Consider the following 21,148-nt stretch of genomic DNA (forward strand, 5'->3'; position numbering starts at 1 on the left):
ACACAGCCCCACGGCTTCAGTCTATACAAGGACAAAGTTTTGTTATTCTTTCAACAATGATGGAGACTGCACAGCCAAAACTTGTAGATATGAATATATCTGCCAGGTTTGCAATGGGGACCACAGCTGAGTGGATTGTCAACAATCCAAACACATGATGTATTGAGGAAATCATAATTTTTTACGTAGATCTCTGTCATTTTTATAAAGAAGTAAATTGGATCAAAGTACGATGAATAAGAGAAGATATAATTATGTAGATGACTAAAAATGAAATAGGGGCATGAGCCTCTTTCATTTCATTCCTGTGTTTTTGCAAACTTAAGGTATAATATTGTGTAGTTTATATGGTTGTTGTTAGGTGTTGGTTGCCATGGGGACATAGGCCACTGAAAACCCATAGATGTAATTTATGGGCAACCATGATACGAGAGGATATATATATATTTATATATAAATGTCATAAGTCATCTTAATTGCAACCAGGGTTGTTATTGTGTAGTGGAATAAGCGTTTTTATTTTGTTCCTTGTAACTATGTTGTAATATTTACAATATATACAGTCATTTTCTATCACAGTTTCAAAACATTGTTTTCGAGGATAACTGAATAACTGAACACATAATAAAAACGAAGTGTTTACGTTTGCAACTTTTGTCATGCAATTTTGCACTTATCAACCCTGATTCTCAGAGAGATTATAAAACCCAAAGTAATAAATCATCCCCGTCTGTCATTGCAGACGACTATATATATATATATATAGTTGACTCTAGATGGAGCTACTGTCATAAAATTTTGGAATCCCATAAAGTTTGATGGTTAACTTTCCGCACTGTCATAAACTCTGTGGGAAATACTATTATCTTTCACGAAATTAAGCAGACGAAAATGTCGTATCGTATCAACATGTATATTGACATTATAAGTGCAATTAAAAAGAATAAAAACGATTTTTACTATATTCCAAAACTATCACTAAAATGAAAAAGAAAACAAAGGTTGCCATGGGGACATGTGCCTCTGTCAGCCATGTTAAAATCTGTAAATTTTCTTTTGGTAGTTGGGCTTTTTTTGAATTTTTGGTCACTGGCTTGGATAGGGGATATTGTTGCAAGGAAGGCTTTGTGCAACAATATGATGGAGAATGTAACCCCTTCTTTGATGGGATGGGTCAATAAGGTTTAGTCATTATATATGTTATGTTGTTTATAAATATGATTTATTGATTTAATTGTACATATTTATCATTATGTTGCTTCTTCGTCATTTTGATAATAAACGACAGTTCATTCCTTTATCCAATCAAACAGAGCAAGCCTTTGTTGACAAAAAATGCTAATTTTTTTTCTAAATGATTTTTTGGGAAACTTGGCGATACTATAGAAAGCGACATAACTCTTTGACTTTATGTTGGAGAAATGTTTGATACACAGTTGATTCCCTCCCCTGTGGTTATCTGATTTCAGATGGCGCTTTAGTTGCAGTTTGAAAGTGGCAGGAAAATTTGGGAACTAAATTTATATCCCCCCCCCCCCCACCCCATCCCTCCCTGGATAACTCATTTCAATAATAAATTATTTTTAAATCAATTTAAAATTGACATATTTCAACTTTGTTTCATATGGGTATTGTGAATATTCAACATACGTAGGTAAGTCACATACATATTTTTACTTTGATTATAATACAAAATTTCAATGTAATATTCGATTGTAACCCCATCTTTGATGGGATGGATCAATAACGTTTTGTCATTATAAACATATATGTTGTTTATAAATATGATTTATTGATTTAATTATACATATTTATCACTTTTTGCTTCTTCTTCATTTCAATATAAATAAATTACAGTTTTCAATTCATACATATTGTTTGTTTGTCATTTCTTATCCCATCAAGAAGAGCAAAGTGTTGACAAAAATACCATAAGCAATCGCAAAAAAAATAATTTTCAAAATTTTATTTTTCACCATAAAGACATATCGAATCGGTAGCATGAATGGTGTGTTCGTTGTTTTTTTTTCTTCGGTGTAAATAAATCTTTTATATATGTTCAGTGTGTAGTTGAAATTTATAATAATCTATTAACTTTCATTTTTTCCCAAATACGTCGTTCATCTGTATAATGAAATTTACGCAATGTATGTTAATCGAGTAAGGCTCTTGACACATTTCAGGCAGGCTCTAATGCAGTTGATGCATCACTTACTAAATCGAACCCTGCTAAAAGAACGATATGTTGCATGTGCAACAGGAAAATAACGCTTTATAAACTTGTTACGTCACATGTGCTTTTTGGGATTTACCTTCACCAAGAACGCTCAAACGAAAAATTTTAAAAGCCAAAGATGTATCAGTACTTGTATACTTAAAGAGCGGGACATAAAATGATAGCTAAAATACAAATCTACCTGCCGTCAACTTTACTTGAGGGAGTTGGAACCTTGGTTTCTAATTAATGGGTTTCATTGTTGTTCAAGAGAAAAAGTAGTAGAATTTAAAAAAGGTGAGTTTTCTGTGGATAAATTTTTGTGACTTGTTTTTATGTTAGTCTTGAGTGGTTTTGTTTAATTTTGGTTCATTCGTATGTTTCGGAGTTATAGTGTGGCGTCCATTTCGCTGAACTAGTATACATTATTGTTTAGTGGCAAGCTGAAGCCTGCCTCCGGGTGCGGGATTTCTCGCAGCGTTGAAGACCTATTGGTGGCCTTGGACTGGTTTCTGCTCTATGGTCGGATTGTTGTCTCTTTGACACATTCGCTGTTTCCATTCTCTAATCTATAGGTTTCTAATACTTGATATAAATAAAAACAATAACAAAAACATGTTTTATTATGAAATAAAATGAGTATTTTATAAATAACATATAATATTGCATAGAAACATAAGAACACTTAACAAGAACACGGACATTTATCATACAACATGTACAATGCGTTGACTTGAGGAGCATTTGTTATTACATTGAACCTTAAGTGGTTCCATCTCCACGACAAATGTTGATTCTGAAAAAAGAAAAATTAGAAACATGATTAACAATATTTGTTTTTTGTCAATATTTTGTCTATTTGATTGATTGATTGGTGTTTAATGCCACTTTCGGCACTATTGTGATATTTCGTGGCGGTCAGTTTTTATTGGTGGAGGAAGCCAGAGTGACCGAAGAGAACCACCGACCTTCAGTAGGAAAACTGACAATCCTAGTCAATTATAAGAGAGGCGAAAGATACCAAAGGGATAATCAAACTCACAGGTCGAAAATAAACTGACACCGCCATGGCTAAAAAGAATAAGACCAACAGAAAATCAACAGCACACAAAACACAACAAAGAAAACTAAAGATTGAGCAACACGAACCACATCAAAAACTCGGGGTGTTCTCAGGTGCTCCGGAAGGGTATGCAGATCCTGCTCCACATGTGGCACCCGTCGTGTTGCTCATGTAAGTATAAACCCGGTAATAATTCTAATTCGGTAGGTCACATTCGGGGAAAGGGGACGGGATTGTAGTTACGACAATTGGAACATATCCGTCGTCATCTGTGAAACAGATATTCCATAACGATCAACCAACTTGTGATGGCGTCCGTAAAGTTTACGAAAGGTTCATGGTTTAGTAGCTTCATTGTGAGCAGCAACCCCCTTTCAAGGAAATGATGATAGGAAATACAAGTCCTGGAATATCGTATTAACTTGGAGATTTATACTCCGTATGCAGACGCTGCGTGAATGTTGTTACATTAAATGGATTGGATTGGAGTCGAGCGCCACGTGCGGGATTCGATTTCACAACCTCAGTGTTGACAGGCTAATGATACATTAGTTCGACTACTTAGACCACTCGGCCACCGAGGCCCCTATTATGTCTAGTGATCAGCCTAGTGATGCCCCGTTAGTAGTGCTCAGTAATGAATCACTCTTTTGCCATTGTGATAATGTTATACAGCAACAACGGACTAAATAAAATATTGTGAAGTAACGGAGTGAATAAAATAACACTACTCTTATATATAGTATAATGCACACAAATTGATAGTTCACAAAATGTACAAATATTCAGTAATCGCTTCATAAAAAAATAGTTTTGCAAAATTCAAGACACATACTAGATTAAATATCATATAAGAACAATGAGTAAGATATCGACTATGTGGTGACATAAAATGTCTTATTATTATTTAGAAATGGGTCCTCTGTATTGATTTGTCTATAAAGTTTATTGAAAACTATATATTGCATGTGATAAATTTACGAGCTTCGAACTATAAATAAGGTTGAAAATATTCTAGAAATGGTTTTTCTCTCTCAAAATTTCTACTAATATCCATAAAGTTACAATGGTATTTAGCCCTGAACATCGGTGCTGAAGATCAGTTTGAAAATGTTTGACAGTTGTTTATCCGTCTTTGAATTTTTGGATTGAAGGTCAACGGCAACCATTAATACATGTACATATGTATGGCTACTTTCCTCTGTGTTTATTTCATTTTTAGAAGTAGACAAGTTCTACAGGAATTTGAAAATTTAACAGTTTTTTTTTTGTGTAATAGAATTGAATAGTCTTTTAACAACAGTTACTTCACATATTACTGTACATTTTAAATGTTATTCAGCACTCCATGTCGGTATTGAAGGCATTTATTTTTACAAATTGCAAACTATACAGATTTTTGTAAAATTTTGCATCGAGGGTCGTCATTAACCAAAATGCATGTGCAAAGGTAAGTCAATGTGTACCCAAAAAGACAATGTATTACTTCCCTTCATACAGAATTATGGTTTTGATTAAGAGTATCCTCTTCATAATTTTTGTTAGAAAAATACCAAAATACTTGCCAAAATCTGTCAAATATACGGTTTTCTACTATATTCAGATGGTTATAATTTGATCATCTGTTTAGAAATTAGGCAATTATATTGTTCACATCTCAAATTACACACGTGGAGATGTGACACTGTGATTTCAGAAAAGATTGGAAAACTTTTAGAAAAAGAGAGCAAAGGGAAATAAAATCAGGAGTAATTGTCCCTACGTCTTTGTTTCTAAATTTTCAATCATCAAAATTACAGTTTAATCCTAATAACAGCATTTGAAATAATTTAAGTAAATATTTGTAAATAGCGTAATATTGTCGAAATCTATGGCGTGCTTTGATTATATATTGCTTTCACAACATATCCTGATAAAGAATTAAATCTTAATTTAGATCCCCCAGGAACAAGCTAACAAGTATCATTAAAACAACGGTCAGTCTTATTAAAAACAATATCGATACCGGGTCTGGAACTGCGTCGCTGCATGTAATGGATTGAGTTTGTATGTATACCGAAGTATAACTGATCATTCCCTTTCATTAAAGGCAAGAAAACTGCAGGAATTTTCCTTGAACAATGAGAGTTGTAAAATTTCAAAACTATCAGCAAACAGGAAGTGTCTGCACGGCAGATGTAAAAATTGCTTTATCGCTTCAACTCAACATTATCAAGCTGTAAACAAAATATTAAACCAATCCCCTTCATTGAAATCATGAAAACGTTAATGAAATTTTTCTTTGTGCAATGAGTGTTGTCAAATATCTAACTATCGGCAAACAGGAAGTGGCTGAATGGTGGGTGTAAAAATTGCCTACCGGCTACAACTTAACACTTTCAAGCTGCAGACCAAATATTAACCAACCCCCCTTCATAGAAGCAAGGAAAACATTGACAAAAATTTTCCTTGTACTATGAGTGTTGTAAAATTTCAAACTATCGGCAAACAGGCAGTGACTACACGGCGGGTATAAAAATCGCTTGCTCGCTACAACTAACATTATAAAACTCCAGACCAAATATTAAACCATCCCCTTTCATAGAAGACAAGAAAAAGTTTCCAATTCAAGGGTTTTTCGGACGGACGTATGGAGTCGAGCGGTTACTAGACCTGCTTTCGACTTCGGCGAGGGAGGTAAGAATAGACAAAATATATCTAGGTGATACCTTGTTGTTCCTTTAACTTTCGCATTAGTCTTTTCTTCCGTTCCAGCTTATCTCGATTGCATGGACAGTATATACAGCAACAACAACAGCCTAGATTTAATGAACGATATCTGAAATTATAATGCATTAAGAGTGTAAACATTTTGACAGCAGTTTTTAAAAAAAAATATGCATATGAAAAAGTATTAACCAATGGACTAAACTCGAAGGTAATTGAAAAAAGGGAAGTCCATGAAACCTTACAAAAGAACCAAACGCTCGACTATACCAACCAAAGGAACGAATAGAAAACAACTGTCATATTCCTGCTTTGATACAGGCATTTTACCTGGTTTTAAAGCTGGCTAAACCACCCACTTGTACGACAATTGTTTATAGTTCCGTTATATTTACAAAATTGGGTGAGCGACCAAAATAGACATTAACGTGACTATATATGAGATCCAGCAAAAAATGAATGCGGATATGGATTGAATTTTTAAACAATCTTGTATCTTGTATTTTCTAATGCTAAGATTGCAAGTGAATCATGGGTAGTAATGAGACCCCTGTTCATGTACCCATAACGTATTTAGCTCCTGATGTATTAATGTAGCATTGATCATCCAAACATTAGGTCTCGTATTTCCTTTTGAGAATTAAAATGTGAAATGCATTTCAAAGATACGTTTTAGTTTGACAGGAATAGGGGCTATATAAATATAAATCAGCAAAAACGCATAGACAAAGTATTAAAAAAAATATTCCTTTTCATTCATTGCATCTTCATAGTATCTAAACTAGAAGTAATGCTAGCAAAGCTCACAAAATAAAACCACCGTCATATCAGGTCTTTCAAAGTCTATGGCATCCTATGGGACACCCCAAAAATGATTCTGATAAAAAGCAAATTACAAAATAAGAATTGCAATGTATTGTTTTGGTTATGATTATGAGAAAGTTTCAATAAAGTGCAATAAAGGGATAAAGAGGAGTTGCGGATACTAAATGGGTACACCTCAAATAAAGCAAAGGCAAAGTCCATGCTTTGATAAGGGAAACCACACAAAACAAGAGGTGCACAATACCATTATATGGTTGGATATGTGAGGAAGCTTCAATAAATTGTAATAGGGTATAGGCGTAATTGCAAATATAACATGGGTACCCCAAAAATAAAGCAATGGCAAAGTTTTGGTAAACAAACCACACAGATAATTCAGACCAACAAAAGAAAAAGGATGTGATCAATGGTATAATACGGAATATATTCTCAGAAAATTTTATTGATTTATGATGAGGGGGTTAGGAGGAGAATGGACAGAGACAAACGACAGACTGGCGAACTGACAAACGAACAAATTGACGGACAACCCGGCTCTATATAAAAAGCTGGCATACTAAACACCCTTCCCCTCACCCTCAATTTTTGTACCTTCCATACATTAATTGGCTTTACAATATGTTTTAGTCGAGCACGATTGATTATATATACTGTATTGCTTTAATCTATCTGTCCGAAACATAGTACACAGTTTCTATGCAAATACCTAAAGAGTACTAAAGCACATAACATAATTGGGAAAACCCGAAAAAAGGAAATGTTTCAAATAGAACAACACAAAACACAAACATCCTGTAGTCTAGCATGATGTTAGTGGTATCTAAGGGTAACTATACCCATATCTACATGTGGCATCCGTGACAATGTTCAGCAGTGAATACCACAAAGCCAGCATAAGGTTATATCCAGATTATACGTTGGCCATGTAGAAATACTGCTTTTAAAATATTGAAAGCAAAACATTCATTTTGCAAACTATCGGATTTAAATTTTAAAATTTGTTGATATCTTCCTGTATGTGTTTCTTTTGTACAGACCAACAATGTACAAACTAATTATGGTTATAATTTAAATAAAAAATAAAATGCTGCAGTTTAATTGATAATCATTTTTTTTCGCCTGATAATATTATAGTACTCATATCCATGTACTTTGAACTGGACATAACAAAAGATATGTTTGTCTTTACATACACTAACTGTGTATTTTCAATTATATATATGGCAAATATTTCAAACCTTTACTTTATATGCTTGCATGTTAGAGTTTATGATTTCAGAAAGTTGAAAGGTATAAAATTGCCATTTTTTAACCTCGTCATGGTTCATGAACACACGTTTACATGATAGTGTATCGCAATATATATGCTGGAGTAACAGTTTCCAACGGTAAAATCCGATAATTTATTTGGGAACGAATGGCGGACCTGTAGATCCACTGGTTTTGTGCAATAAATTCAGAACGTTCAACTATTGCTTTTCAAATTTTAATATGTCGTTACTTTTGATAAAATGAAGTTCCCGTTCGATATCAACGAATCGTCGATTTTCGCTTTTGTCAATTATCAATAATGGTCGTTTATAAATAAATTCAATTGGCAACTTATGTCGGTTAATAAATTGAGAGCTGGCTCAAATTTTTATTAAATTGGTATTTGTTGTTTCTCATGACGTTCAAGAGTTATGGACCATGATTGTTTTAACAAGTAATAAAAACCCGTCTTTCTGTCATTTTGATAACTTATTGTTTTGATTTATGGAAAAGATTTAAGATAAGCGATATCTTTGCCAACCGGAAATCAAATTAAATTTCTATGTAAACGCAGACCCAATTTATCCCATTTTTAGTATATACGAGAGGGAAGGAACGTCTTCTGGTATTGTAGGAAAATCCATCATTGCAAATATGTACTGAACACGTGCCATCAATATATAAATACAGAGATGTAGTTTCATGACCAATAAAAATCCAAAATACCAATTTGAAAATTCCCAAGGTTCATACACACGATCACATTTCCTTAAAACTGATGATTAAACACCTAAACATATAATGACGTGCGAATTTATGTAGAATTTCTTTCTGGGAAACACATTAAGACAATTGACATAAGGGTTTAAAGTCAAATAAAGGACAGATGACATGTCGCCCGAATGTTATGCAGCTATACGCCGTTGTCATGAAAATGTACAAGTTTTGACCCGGTCAAGGCTGTACAAGAGAAATTCACAGTCATTTTGACCTTTAGCTTTCTGATATTTCAACAAAAGGCACCATTCATTTAAAATACGTAACGATTGGGTAGATTATTCAAACGGTATCCTGAAACTAAAATTGAATAATTCAATCGATATTATCCGACAAATGCACCAAAATTTCATTGTTGTTACACCCTCTGTTACCCTTTCCTTTGATCTAGTGTCCTAAAAATCAATTTGAGTTTTACCCTCTATAAGAGTCATAATTTACCGATGTTTGGTGATGGTTGGATGTGTGGTTGCAAAGACTTAATCCAAAATTCTACATAGTTAAATGTACTAAATGACCATACACATATTTACGAGTCTTTCTACTCTTGACCGACATGTTAAAGTTCTGACCTATTGCTAAAACTTCTTATAGGACAAGGTGGAAATAGTCGCAGCACAGTTTCATTTTATCCTTTGAAGTATTCTCTATAGAGAATATCATATGGGTTTTTCAATTTCACTTTCGAATAAACCCGAGACACCAATATAATTACAACAGCTCTGCTCGAGGGATTATATTGGTTGAGGATTGATACGGTGTGTGATATTTAAAAAGTCATATCATATACACTTTATTATATACCTCAAGTAGATGTTTTTCACGTGAAATTTATAGATTATCAATGGTTTTTCAAATGAGAGGGTGTTTCTCAGCTACAATCTAACATAATTTTCTATCTCAAGCGAGAAGCACGATATGAAAAATTATTACAAAAAAAAAAGGATCAAAGCAAAATACACAAAATAGCGATAAGAGGTAATACAGATTAGAAGTATGATAAAGCCTTTGCCACCGTGACTGATATGACTGATATCGATGACGTGACGTCAAGCAGATTAGTGATGTGATATTAAAGCATTTGTAATCGTGACTGATGTCGATATCATCACGGATGGTTGGTAGAGCACGATTGCCATTGATTGTATTACACATACAATTTACCTGTATTTACTACTAAGTATATAATAAATAAAGCCATGAAACCTGTTTGCGTTACAAACTGATAAAACATACTTTATTATACCAATTTGTAGAAGGTAGAACCCCATTATTGCTCCAATAAATTCGAAAAACATAATAATAGCTTGTTCTTTTAATTCTTCTGGCGTAACTGAAAAAAAGAAAAATCCAATAGTTAATCATTAATTTGCTTTGATAATACTATTTGTTCTTTGAATGTAACCATAAACAACTTATCTTTTGCAGCATACATATGTTTCGCATCAGGTATGTGGGTGTTTATAATAGGACGACAAAGCTATTTTTATAACATTAGTTTTTCTTTCAGAAAAATAATTGTGAATTTTCCAAATTTGCATTTTTTCAAGTCTAAATAGACGCTCATTCTTACTAAATCAATCAGTAATAGTGACCAATGTCTTTTTTCAGACGTTAATATTGAAATTTCTCATGATATTGTTCAAACAAAAATTATTTAAAACGGGATCACTTTTCCTTTCCTTTTGTTAATTTTCCTTTAATCGTATTTGGTGGAGATGTTCCATTGGCTCCTTTTTATCCCTTCGAAATTTTAGGGACGCCATCACGAGTTGGTTGACCTTCATGGAATATCTGTTTCACAGATGACGACGGATATGTTCCAATCGTCGTAACCTACCGCGTTACCTACCGAATTAGACTTATCACTGGGTATGTACTTACACAAACAACACGAAGGCTGCCACATGTGAAGTAGGATCTGTTTACCCTTACGGAGCATCTGGTGGGGTTCGTGTTGCTCAGTTTTTAGTTTTTTATGTTGTGTTTTGTGTATTATTGTTTGTTTGTTTTTGTTTTTCATTTTTTGCCATGGCGTTGTCAGTTTAATTTCTACTTTGAGTTTGAATGTTTCTTTGGTATTTTTCGCCTCTCTTTTCTTATAGAGTGCACATTTCTTACTTGGTTTGATATGTGTGTGATTGCAGTACCATTTCTAAATACTTAAAATACACTTTTACAGCAAGGAAATAATTATCAATTAGTCAAAACTTTTACTAAATTTTATCACAAACATATAGATTCATTCCGAAAGTATGATCTCTCCCACGGGAATTTAATAAATAAAAAAGGGTATTTCACGCACAATTTTTTACGATTATATTGTTTACAAGGCCGACAAGTCTAAAAATTGTTTTTTTTATAAATTCTCTTTGACTAAATAGATTTCATGATAAAGGTTGTAATTATACTGTTTTATTTAATCATTGCATCTTGCATGTTTGGGATAATCATCAATTCGCTAATATAAAGTTGAAAGCAATACAAAAACGATTTTTTGGGTTTTTTTTCTGTATAGTTTGTCCTTGGTATGGCACACAATTGTGTCTTCCTGTACTGTTTACGACCCTGTTTAAATGTTTATTTATTTGCGTTTTTACCATATATCGTTATTTTGTCTATTTATCCCGTGCTGATTAATATTGAATGTTCTTTTTTGTACGTTTTGTTGGTCAACTGGTCGAGATTGGAATGGGGAGGGTCGAGACATAATAAAAAACACATAGTTAAGCCCAGACACATGTTCGTGTACCTGTCCAAAGCTAGGAATCTTATCAGTGGTTTCTCATGTCATATCTTATCTTTCCCTTTTTTAATTTTGATTATTAAGTATTGATGACAAATCTTTATGAAATAAGGAGATGTGGCATGATTACCAATGAAACAATTAAAACGACGTTGATTTAAGCAACTTAAGTTTACCATAAGATCTCCAACAATAAGCAAAACCAACATCGTATATTCAGCTATAAAACGCACATGATAAATTGAAAAAAATTCAAACGAAAACAAGTTGCTTTCATGCTAGAGCCTGTATTGGTAACCTTTCATTTTTGCCAAAAATAACTTCTTAAGGAATCATGCATTGGTTTTGGTTGTTCGGTATTTTTGCAGATCTTGTAAGTCTGTTTATGTTTGCTGGTACAGTTTATACATATATGTTACAATTTAAGAGCTAATAGGCAAAACCACCAAAATTAGTAAAAAAATAGTCGTATACGGGTAATAACCCCCTTAAACAACCATCCAATTGTTTCGGTCATGTTCGCATTCATGTAGATATTGTATTGCCTTAATATTGTGGGCATTTTTGCTCGCTCGCATATCTCGATCTATTATGGCTTTCAAGATATGACAAACAATAATGCAATTTACGCTTATGTTCTATTCCTTGCCATGGAGGCCATGTTTGTTTGCAAATTGACTGGCGAAAAAAAAACCCACACAATTTTTACTAGATATCCTAAGGATCATTCACCTTAAGTTTTGTTGAAATAGGTTCAGTAATTTCAGAGGAAAAGACATTTAAAACCGTTTACGACGACGAGAACGACGACGGACCCCAAGTTATGACAATTGCTCACGTGGCCTTATGGCCAGGTCAGCTAAATCCATCGGCCTAATTTATGAAAAAACAATAAACGTAAAACCGATATGACAGACAACAAATAACGGCAACCACTGAATTACAGACTCCTGACCCCGGACAGGCACACATAGTATGAGGAGAGGTTAAATATGTTCATGACAATTCAAACCTTCACCGGTATAACAACACAACATAAGAACAAACTGTAGAAATGAGTTGGAAATTACTTGGTATATATCAGATCGACACGAAGCATAAATATAACATAAAGACAAAAGACATTAAATGCCAATCTCAAAGAACTCACAGTTACTGAAAGCTACTTCAAGGCCATTAACAACTAATACATAAATCATATTTTGCCAGATTTTGATTGTTTCTGTTTAATTTATTCACAAACGTTATAACTATTTGTCCCCAAGGGTAACTGTTATCAGTTCATTAATCAGTCCTTCGGTACTGATATGATTTATAACAAACCTTTCTTAAATTCCTCGTTTTTAAATTAAGAAATTATTAAGCAACTAAGGACTCAACTCTCTCAGGAAAAGTTTACCTTAGATGATTTTTTTTTATGCTGTGTTTTTGGTCATAAAGCTCATTCTAGTGTTTCGGTTCTTATACATCATTGGCTTTCAAATATTTTGCTTCGAGCATTCCTAAAGAAGGTAAATCCAGAAAAGCGCTTCAGACGCATGAAAATGTATAAAGTATTGTTTTTATTTTTTTATAGGCCCGGGACGATTTTTCTACGATAACTTCAGAAGGAGTTTCAAAAAATTTCGGAATATGATTATGATAAAATTGTAATATAAACATATTGTAAATGCTCTCACGTTTACACTATACAGAAAAAAATTGACCTGTTACAGTGACGCGGGGAGTTCTGTTATCCATAAAGGGGTACTTACGAATATCGTCGTCACAAAACACTCCATTCCATCCATACTCACATCCATAGGTACAATTACCAGACTTTGGATTACACATTTTATATACACAATGAATACTACAATTAAAGGCACAGTTCATTCCATACGATCCTTCTGGACATTCTAAAATAGAAAATATATAAATAACATTTAATAACCATAACACATTTAACGTCTACGAAACAATTTACAGTTTTTTTCTTTTTTTGCTTTTGTTTTTAATTTTGTTTAAATTTTATATTTAATTGAAAGAATGTTTCGATTTTAGGGTCAACATTTAAATAAAAACATATTGAGCATAAATACGTTTTTTCTTTTTTATAATTTTTATAGTCGTCCTGACCATGCATGAAATATTTGTCACTGGACGTTAAGCAACCAACAATCAATCAATCGTTTTATAGACTTTTAATTGATTCATTGAGTATATCCTTTTAAGCTATCATAACATCAACATATAAAAAACTCAAGTGGCCGTTTCTTAAACAACTGAGAATTGTCTGTAAAAAGGAAATATAATATATGGGGAAAAAAATCTTAAAACAACTTCGCCGTATTAAGAAGAAAAAAGCTCCGAGCTATTGCAAATTTGAAAGAAAGTATAAAGGGTAAATCCCCCAGATTTTTATTCACACCAGGACATTTTCAAAAGTCTTGACTAAAATAATATTATATAGTCTAACACAACAGAAAATACGCTTTCAAATGGTATTCTATGTATTTTAGCATAACATCATGAAGTATTCTTTATTTATTTGTCACTCGGTTATCCAGACAAACATTCTTCTTCAAAGATCATGTTTGCATAATTTTTTCATGTAAGTACAAACCTTTAGTACAATTATGCCCAGTCCACCCAGGATGGCATGTACGTCCTGATATTTTTCCGGTCAGAGTTTGGTTTTCAGGCTGCACTGAATAGTCAGTCATGGCTGAAAGAACATTGCATCATAATTTTTTTGCAAAACAAAAAGTGCTGGGAATGAAAGTACATCTCATTTACATCGATAAACTTTATATATACAGTATGTTAATCGACAGTAGTTAGAATACAGAAAATACTTACAATAATAAATAAAAAATAATATGTTCCTTGGTTTCATACTGAAATTTTCTTTGCTGCAAATTTTCATAAAACGGTAGGATAAGTTTTAGTGTCTAATATGTTAAGAAGATATGGGTGTATTTTTATGATACAAAAAGAATACTGCTACGGAACGAATTTTAAATCATGATAGTTTAAAACTAGACTCAAGCTGGCAGCCACTTTTAGCAGCCAATCAAGATAGCAGCCACTTTTTTCCAGCAGCCAATTTTGATGATATGTCTAAAAACCAAAAAACTGTATAAGACTCAAACGTTCCAAATATCTCAAAATCTTAGTTAAATGTAATTCAACAGCGGAATTTGACAATTTCACGGCTTGTAGTCATTCTCAAAGGATTTCAGTCCGTTCTAAATACCAATAATGATAGCAGTCATGCACTTTTTTGTTGGCAGTTGTAAGGAATCGTATTATATATATAATTCAAACCAATTTGGAATGAATAAACAAGATGCAATGCACGATAGAAAAGTTACATACATGCTTTCCATAAACTCGGCATCCTCAAATATCAAGTATTTTCGCTGAAATCATTTTTAATATTTATTATTTTTTTCTATAACAACAACTTTGAAAATCTACAAATACCGAATGGGCCTAACTCCCAAAAAAACCTTCCAGTGGGCCCTTTCCTAAGTTATTACCTTTCATTTGAGCCATGTCCGGTAGCGAACTTTGCCGTACGAAGCTGGCGAGGCTTACCGAAAGAGTGTAAGGTGGAGACGTATTTTTTTCTATAACAACAACTTTGAAAATCTACAAATACCGAATGGGCCTAACTCAAAAAAAAACCTTCCAGTGGGCCCTTTCCTAAGTTATTACCTTTCATTTGAGCCATGTCGAGTAGCGAACTTTGCCGTACGAAGCTGGCGAGGCTTACCGAAAGAGTGTAAGGTGGAGACGTATTTTTTTCTATAACAACAACTTTGAAAATCTACAAATACCGAATGGGCCTAACTCCCAAAAAAACCTTCCAGTGGGCCCTTTCCTAAGTTATTACCTTTCATTTGAGCCATGTCCGGTAGCGAACTTTGCCGTACGAAGCTGGCGAGGCTTACCGAAAGAGTGTAAGGTGGAGACGTATTTTTTTCTATAACAACAACTTTGAAAATCTACAAATACCGAATGGGCCTAACTCCAAAAAAAACCTTCCGGTGAGGCCTTTCCTAAGTTATTACCTTTCATTTGAGCCATGTCGAGTAGCGAACTTTGCCCTACGAAGCTGGCGAGGCTTACCGAAAGAGTGTAAGGTGGAGACGTATTTTTTTCTATAACAACAACTTTGAAAATCTACAAATACCGAATGGGCCTAACTCCCAAAAAAACCTTCCAGTGGGCCCTTTCCTAAGTTATTACCTTTCATTTGAGCCATGTCGAGTAGCGAAATTTGCCGTACGAAGCTGGCGAGGCTTACCGAAAGAGTGTAAGGTGGAGACGTATTTTTTTCTATAACAACAACTTTGAAAATCTACAAATACCGAATGGGCCTAACTCCCAAAAAAACCTTCCAGTGGGCCCTTTCCTAAGTTATTACCTTTCATTTGAGCCATGTCCGGTAGCGAACTTTGCCGTACGAAGCTGGCGAGGCTTACCGAAAGAGTGTAAGGTGGAGACGTATTTTTTTCTATAACAACAACTTTGAAAATCTACAAATACCGAATGGGCCTAACTCCCAAAAAAACCTTCCAGTGGGCCCTTTCCTAAGTTATTACCTTTCATTTGAGCCATGTCCGGTAGCGAACTTTGCGGTACGAAGCTGGCGAGGCTTACCGAAAGAGTGTAAGGTGGAGACGTATTTTTTTCTATAACAACAACTTTGAAAATCTACAAATACCGAATGGGCCTAACTCCCAAAAAAACCTTCCGATGGGGCCTTCCCTAAGTTATTACCTTTTATTTGAGCCATGTCCGGTAGCGAACTTTGCAGTACGAAGCTGGCGAGGCTTACCGAAAGAGTGGAAGGTGGAGAGGTATTTTTTTCTAAAACAACAAATTTGAAAATCTACAAATACCTAATGGGCCTAACTCCCAAAAAAACCTTCCAGTGGGCCCTTTCCTAAGTTATTACCTTTCATTTGAGCCATGTCCGGTAGCGAACTTTGCCGTACGAAGCTGGCGAGGCTTACCGAAAGAGTGTAAGGTGGAGACGTATTTTTTTCTATAACAACAACTTTGAAAATCTACAAATACCGAATGGGCCTAACTCCCAAAAAAACCTTCCAGTGGGCCCTTTCCTAAGTTATGACCTTTCATTTGAGCCATGTCGAGTAGCGAACTTTGCCGTACGAAGCTGGCGAGGCTTACCGAAAGAGTGTAAGGTGGATACGTATTTTTTTCTATAACAACAACTTTGAAAATCTACAAATACCGAATGGGCCTAACTCCCAAAAAAACCTTCCAGTGGGCCCTTTCCTAAGTTATTACCTTTCATTTGAGCCATGTCCGGTAGCGAACTTTGCCGTACGAAGCTGGCGAGGCTTACCGAAAGAGTGTAAGGTGGAGACGTATTTTTTTCTATAACAACAACTTTGAAAATCTACAAATACCGAATGGGCCTAACTCCCAAAAAAACCTTCCGATGGGGCCTTCCCTAAGTTATTACCTTTTATTTGAGCCATGTCCGGTAGCGAACTTTGCCGTAGGAAGCTGGCGAGGCTTACCGAAAGAGTGGAAGGTGGAGACGTATTTTTTTCTATAACAACAACTTTGAAAATCTACAAATATTGAATGGGCCTAATTCCAAAAAAAACCTTCCAGTGGGCCCTTTCCAAAGTTATTACCTTTCATTTGAGCCATGTCGAGTAGCAAACTTTGCCGTACGAAGCTGGCGAGGCTTACCGAAAGAGTGTAAGGTGGAGACGTATTTTTTTCTATAACAACAACTTTGAAAATCTACAAATACCGAATGGGCCTAACTCCCAAAAAAACCTTCCGGTGGGGCCTTCCCTTAGTTATTACCTTTTATTTGAGCCATGTCCGATAGCGAACTTTGCCGTACGAAGCTGGCGAGGCTTACCGAAAGAGTGGAAGGTGGAGACGTATTTTTTTCTATAACAACAACTTTGAAAATCTACAAATACCGAATGGGCCTAACTCCCAAAAAAACCTTCCATCGGGCCCTTTCCTAAGTTATTACCTTTCATTTGAGCCATGTCCGGTAGCGAACTTTGCCGTACGAAGCTGGCGAGGCTTACCGAAAGAGTGTAAGGTGGAGACGTATTTTTTTCTATAACAACAACTTTGAAAATCTACAAATACCGAAGGGCCTAACTTTCAAAAAAAACCTTCCGGTGGGGCCTTCCCTAAGTTATTACCTTTCATTTGAGCTATGTCCGGTAGCGAACTTTGCCGTACGAAGCTGGCGAGGCTTACCGAAAGAGTGTAAGGTGGAGACGTATTATTTTCTATAACAACAACTTTGAAAATCTACAAATACCGAACGGGCCTAACTCCCAAAAAAAACCTTCCGGTGGGGCCTTCCCTTAGTTATTACCTTTTATTTGAGCCATGTCCGGTAGCGAACTTTGCCGTACGAAGCTGGCGAGGCTTACCGAAAGAGTGTAAGGTGGAGACGTATTTTTTTCTATAACAACAACTTTGAAAATCTACAAATACCGAATGGGCCTAACTCCCAAAAAAACCTTCCAGTTGGGCCTTTCCTAAGTTATTACCTTTCATTTGAGCCATGTCGAGTAGCGAACTTTGCCGTATGAAGCTGGCGAGGCTTACCGAAAGAGTGTAAGGTGGAGACGTATTTTTTTCTATAACAACAACTTTGAAAATCTACAAATACCGAATGGGCCTAACTCCCAAAAAAACCTTCCAGTGGGCCCTTTCCTAAGTTATTACCTTTCATTTGAGCTATGTCCGGTAGCGAACTTTGCCGTACGAAGCTGGCGAGGCTTACCGAAAGAGTGTAAGGTGGAGACGTATTTTTTCTATAACAACAACTTTGAAAATCTACAAATACCGAATGGGCCTAACTCCCAAAAAAACCTTCCAGTGGGCCCTTTCCTAAGTTATTACCTTTCATTTGAGCCATGTCCGGTAGCGAACTTTGCCGTACGAAGCTGGCGAGGCTTACCGAAAGAGTGTAAGGTGGAGACGTATTTTTTTCTATAACAACAACTTTGAAAATCTACAAATACCGAATGGGCCTAACTCCCAAAAAAACCTTCCGGTGGGGCCTTCCCTTAGTTATTACCTTTTATTTGAGCCATGTCCGATAGCGAACTTTGCCGTACGAAGCTGGCGAGGCTTACCGAAAGAGTGGAAGGTGGAGACGTATTTTTTTCTATAACAACAACTTTGAAAATCTACAAATACCGAATGGGCCTAACTCCCAAAAAAACCTTCCAGTGGGCCCTTTCCTAAGTTATTACCTTTCATTTGAGCCATGTCCGGTAGCGAACTTTGCCGTACGAAGCTGGCGAGGCTTACCGAAAGAGTGTAAGGTGGAGACGTATTTTTTTCTATAACAACAACTTTGAAAATCTACAAATACCGAATGGGCCTAACTCCCAAAAAAACCTTCCGGTGGGGCCTTCCCTAAGTTATTACCTTTTATTTGAGCCATGTCCGGTAGCGAACTTTGCCGTACGAAGCTGGCGAGGCTTACCGAAAGAGTGTAAGGTGGAGACGTATTTTTTTCTATAACAACAACTTTGAAAATCTACAAATACCGAATGGGCCTAACTCCCAAAAAAACCTTCCAGTGGGGCCTTTCCTAAGTTATCACCTTTTATTTGAGCCATGTCCGGTAGCGAACTTTGCCGTACGAAGCTGGCGAGGCTTACCGAAAGAATGAAGGGTGGGCACGTTCTTTTTTTTCTTAACAGCAACTTTGAACCCTAACAATTCCTGAATGGGTTTAACTCCCCAAGAACATGTCAGTGGAGCTTTTCCCAAGTTATTACCTTTCATTTGAGGCATGTCCGGTGGTATGCTGTCTTTTACTCGATCATTTGGTAGCGATGGAGGTTCTGGTCTGTTATACGGTTAACCAATGATTTTTGGCATTGTACACATTTACGTAAGACACTGTGCACACATTGTCGAATTGCTGGTATCCAGTATGATTGTCTGTCCGACTCCTGCATGTAGATTTCTTAGAGGTGCGTCCCTCATAACAAAATCTGTAAGTTTGTAGTTCTTGGGTATTAAATAGGAAACTTAGCGTTTTCTTAAAGAGATGAATTTTGTATTCTGCTTTTAAATCGTATGATTTCACTTTCATCCAGATATAAACGTTATTGTTGCACAAGCGGTAGTGATTTAATTTTCGGAACCAATGTAATATGTTCTAGCTCTTTCACGAACCTGCCTTGTTGTGTATCTTTGATCCATAAGTTCATAGCTAATGAAATTTCCTATTTTGTTAAAATTCTTTTGAGCTTCCTGTCACCTTGTGAACTTCTTAGTCGATCTGGTCGTTTTTTCTGACAGTTATTTACGTATTTCAAGACGTATCCAGTCACAGTTATAATTTTATGTAGATTAGAATACCTTGACATATCTATGATCTGTGAAATTCGCTGCGTACAGTATTATCGTCAATTTTGTGTCTCTCTGTTCCTGTAAGATTGGATATATTAGTGCTTATCTCCATATGTCCTGTCCACGTAGGCCATTTACGCTCGTCCGTTATCCACTGGTGTCCATAAATCCATAATGTCGAATCTTCAAATTGCGATGCAGTTATTCTACGTGTTTAAAGGTCAGCTGGGTTCATTTCTGTGGGTTCATATTTACATTCGTGAGTTTCAGTTATATCTTTAATTTCACTTACACGATCGGTACGAGTAGTCCTAACGAATCACAAATAGCGGAAGACTGTCGCAAAAGTACACGTTTTGTCAATTGTGTGTCCTTGTTTAATTGTTTAACGGTTTTTATGAGGTAAGCCAATGTAGAACTTTTTGACTATCGCTCCAAAATACTGCTTTTTAATTCCTAAGATTTCGATTACATCTTATGAGAGTCGTGTTCCGATCACTGCAGCCATTAATTCTAATTCAATTTCAAAGGCGCAACACGGTTTTATGCGATAGCAAGTGTCGACACTGTCCCTTTACTCAAGTAAACAGAAGCTCCATATGCTTTTTGATTTTCATAAAAAAATGTGTAGACTAGATTCGCTAGTTTCCTCGTCATGGTTTGCAAAATACTGTGGACTCATTATTATTCGTTGAATACCAATTTTCGTGGATTTCGTGGGTACAGATGAACCACGAAATTAAAAGTTCAACGAATGACAAATTTTCTTTAGTCTTGTATGCAGACTTCGGCAAAACCACGAAATTAAATATCCGCGAACATGTAAGTTTTCCTTAATCCACGAAAATTGGTACCCACGAAAATAAATGAATCCACAGTAGTATCTCTGTAATTTAGGTTTCGAAGTTATCTATAAGATGTCATTCTCTACATCGTCCATGGGTTTTCAATTTCTTTCGGTAGTGTCTCGTCCCATGCATATCCTTTTCCCCAAATTTCTTGAATAAGTATTTTTATTCTAATAGTGATCGGTACGAGTAGTCCTTACGAATCACAAATAGCGGAAGACTGTCGCAAAAGTACATTTTTTGTCAATTGTGTGTCCTTGTTTAATTGTTTCGTTTCGGCAATACTGAGTGTATCAGATACTGTATTCCAGTGCATACTTAATATTTTCGTCTCCTTGTCT

The 21,148-nt window shown here is 35.4% G+C and overlaps 1 protein-coding gene across 3 annotated transcripts in view; it reads right to left on the minus strand.

Moving 5' to 3' along the window:
- Positions 1-2,820: 2,820 nt before the first annotated feature.
- The window catches only part of LOC127722403 (multiple epidermal growth factor-like domains protein 10), a 59,105-nt gene continuing 40,777 nt past the window's right edge, over positions 2,821-21,148 (minus strand). For all 3 annotated transcript variants that reach the window (XM_052229285.1, XM_052229280.1, XM_052229292.1), the window contains 5 exons: positions 14,189-14,290; positions 13,338-13,481; positions 10,074-10,170; positions 5,987-6,096; positions 2,821-3,011 (listed from right to left, as the gene is read on the minus strand). In XM_052229285.1, the coding sequence (XP_052085245.1) occupies positions 2,923-3,011; positions 5,987-6,096; positions 10,074-10,170; positions 13,338-13,481; positions 14,189-14,290 (542 nt within the window). In that variant the 3' untranslated portion in view covers positions 2,821-2,922. The remainder of the gene's footprint in view (positions 3,012-5,986; positions 6,097-10,073; positions 10,171-13,337; positions 13,482-14,188; positions 14,291-21,148) is intronic.

This window comes from Mytilus californianus, unplaced genomic scaffold (genome assembly GCF_021869535.1).
Source record: "Mytilus californianus isolate M0D057914Y unplaced genomic scaffold, xbMytCali1.0.p SCAF_1, whole genome shotgun sequence".
Lineage (NCBI taxonomy): Eukaryota > Metazoa > Mollusca > Bivalvia > Mytilida > Mytilidae > Mytilus > Mytilus californianus.